General features: G+C 41.7%; 1 protein-coding gene across 1 annotated transcript; it reads right to left on the bottom strand.

Annotated features, from left to right (window-relative positions):
• Positions 1–278: 278 nt before the first annotated feature.
• On the bottom strand, positions 279–1839 carry LOC123255664 (EF-hand calcium-binding domain-containing protein 12-like; the record flags this gene model as incomplete). Its single annotated transcript, XM_044684423.1, has 2 exons — positions 1677–1839; positions 279–458 (listed from the first exon to the last, which is right to left on the bottom strand). Coding segments are annotated over exons 1-2 (318 nt in total), but the record flags the coding sequence as incomplete, so codon positions are not given.
• Positions 1840–1926: the final 87 nt, after the last annotated feature.

Here is a 1926-nt window from a genome sequence, read left to right as displayed (position 1 = left end):
TTGTCCTTCTTTGTACCCCAATGTTCAGCAATGCAGACACACAATAAAATATTAAATAAAGATTTGTTTTCTGACTAACTCAGATATCTTCAATTAATTCCTTCTTTCTTAAAGGAACCAGGCCCTCCTTCTTCTTCAAACACTCTCAGCCCATCAAAACACTTCTTCAACCCTTAGACGCAGTACAGACACAGCAAGTTCGTTCCCTTTTCCCAGTTCCCAGAGCTAATTTTTCACCCTTTAGAACACTAGTGTCTAATCCCCCAACAGTGGCTTACTCTTTTCATTCCATCAACAAATTCTTCCCTGGAGATCTTCTGATGTTCCCAATCTCCCTTGGCGAACAATTCAAAGATTTTAACCTTGTGTTTTAAAAGATGGTTATATAGGATCTCCAGAGCCAGGGGTTCAGGCAGTCTGATTAAGGGAATACATTTGCGTACACGCCGGACAGGTTTCTATTGAAAGAAAAGACAAAGGAATGAATGACTTCTGGGTACAGAGGCTGTTCTTTCAGAGTCAAAGGCCAGTGGAATGTATCTCTTGACCCACAAGACATTCTAACTAGGCGATATCGGAGATGAACTGAGCAAGGACTCTGAGAGGACATCCATGGGAATTTCTGAATTCTCGTTCTAACTGGAAGCCTCAGGGCCCATAAGGAAATCTGCCTGGCTTTCATGATCTGCTTATAATTTGACTTTTCTACTTCTGAGATGCTGGTGGGGCAGCCCTCCCATTGACACTTGCCAAGCTGAGTAAGCTTCTTGCTCCTCTGTCTTTGCTGATACTCTCTCCCATCCACAGACTCTCCTTTCTATCTCCCCCACTTACTCTAGTCTATCTCCAAGATCTTGCTCATCATCAAAGCTTGTTTAATGCAATGTTTTGTATAAATACAGGCTGGGCAGTTCCCTCCACCAAATCAGATTATGATGATTTAAATCTTAGGGCACTGCCTGAGGTAAAGAGAAGTTTAAAGTAATAATTTAAGAAGCTCAATATAATTCAACTAGTAAATGTCAAAGGCAGGAATTGAACTCAGGACATTCTTATGCTAAGCCCAGTATTCCCTCCACTATGCCAAGCTACCTCATGGTAGTTGGTATAAAATTAAAAAATGAAAGTATTCTTCTGACCAAATAAAAAAAGAACTATGTTTCTTCTAGGCTTCAAGGCTATCCCTAGTCACCTATCACCACTGATAGAAGCCTTGACGTATATACTGAAAAGGAGCTGAGTAGCTCAGTGGATTGGGAGTCAGGTCCAGATGGGTTCAGATCTGGCCTCAGATACTTCCCAGCTGTGTGACCCTGGGCAAGTCATTTAAACCCCACTGCCTAGCCCTTACCACTCTTCTGCCTTGGAACCAATACACAGTATTGATTCTAAGGTGAATGGTAAGGGGTTTATAAAAATAAACAATAAACTAAAAAAAAAAAAAAGAGGCATATTCTGGAAGGAGGGCATTGTTCAAAGGCACTGGCCTTGTTCCGGAGACTTGTTCTCTTGTTCTTGACTTCTAGAACCCAGCTGGTCACTGCTTACAAATTCTCACTGCCTTAGTTTTAAAAGGAAATAATCATTCCTGTCTTACCTTTCTTTGTACTCTCCTTGTGAGAATCAAATGATATAATGAGTGAGCAAAATCTCCTCTGGAAAATGGAGTTACTTACCATGGTCTCAGAAGGAACAATCTTAGCTGCTCTCTGGGCAGCCAGCTCATTTTCTTTGTCACTGTTAATTTTCCTTAAGATTCGATTCTCTAACTTTGTCAAGCCGGGTTTGCCATTCACCCACTTCTCCAGGTTCATAAAATGGTCCAGCTCTGTGTTTATTTTTAGCCTCTGGGCCAGCCATGAGTGCACCTCGTCTCCATCCTCCGATGACTTTTCTTCCTTGGTATACTGTTGCCAAGGACCTCCT

Source organism: Gracilinanus agilis, unplaced genomic scaffold (assembly GCF_016433145.1).
Source record: "Gracilinanus agilis isolate LMUSP501 unplaced genomic scaffold, AgileGrace unplaced_scaffold49824, whole genome shotgun sequence".
Taxonomy (NCBI): Eukaryota; Metazoa; Chordata; class Mammalia; order Didelphimorphia; family Didelphidae; genus Gracilinanus; species Gracilinanus agilis.
Note: the sequence above shows the minus strand (reverse complement) of the source record. Positions and strands in the feature narration are given on the sequence as shown.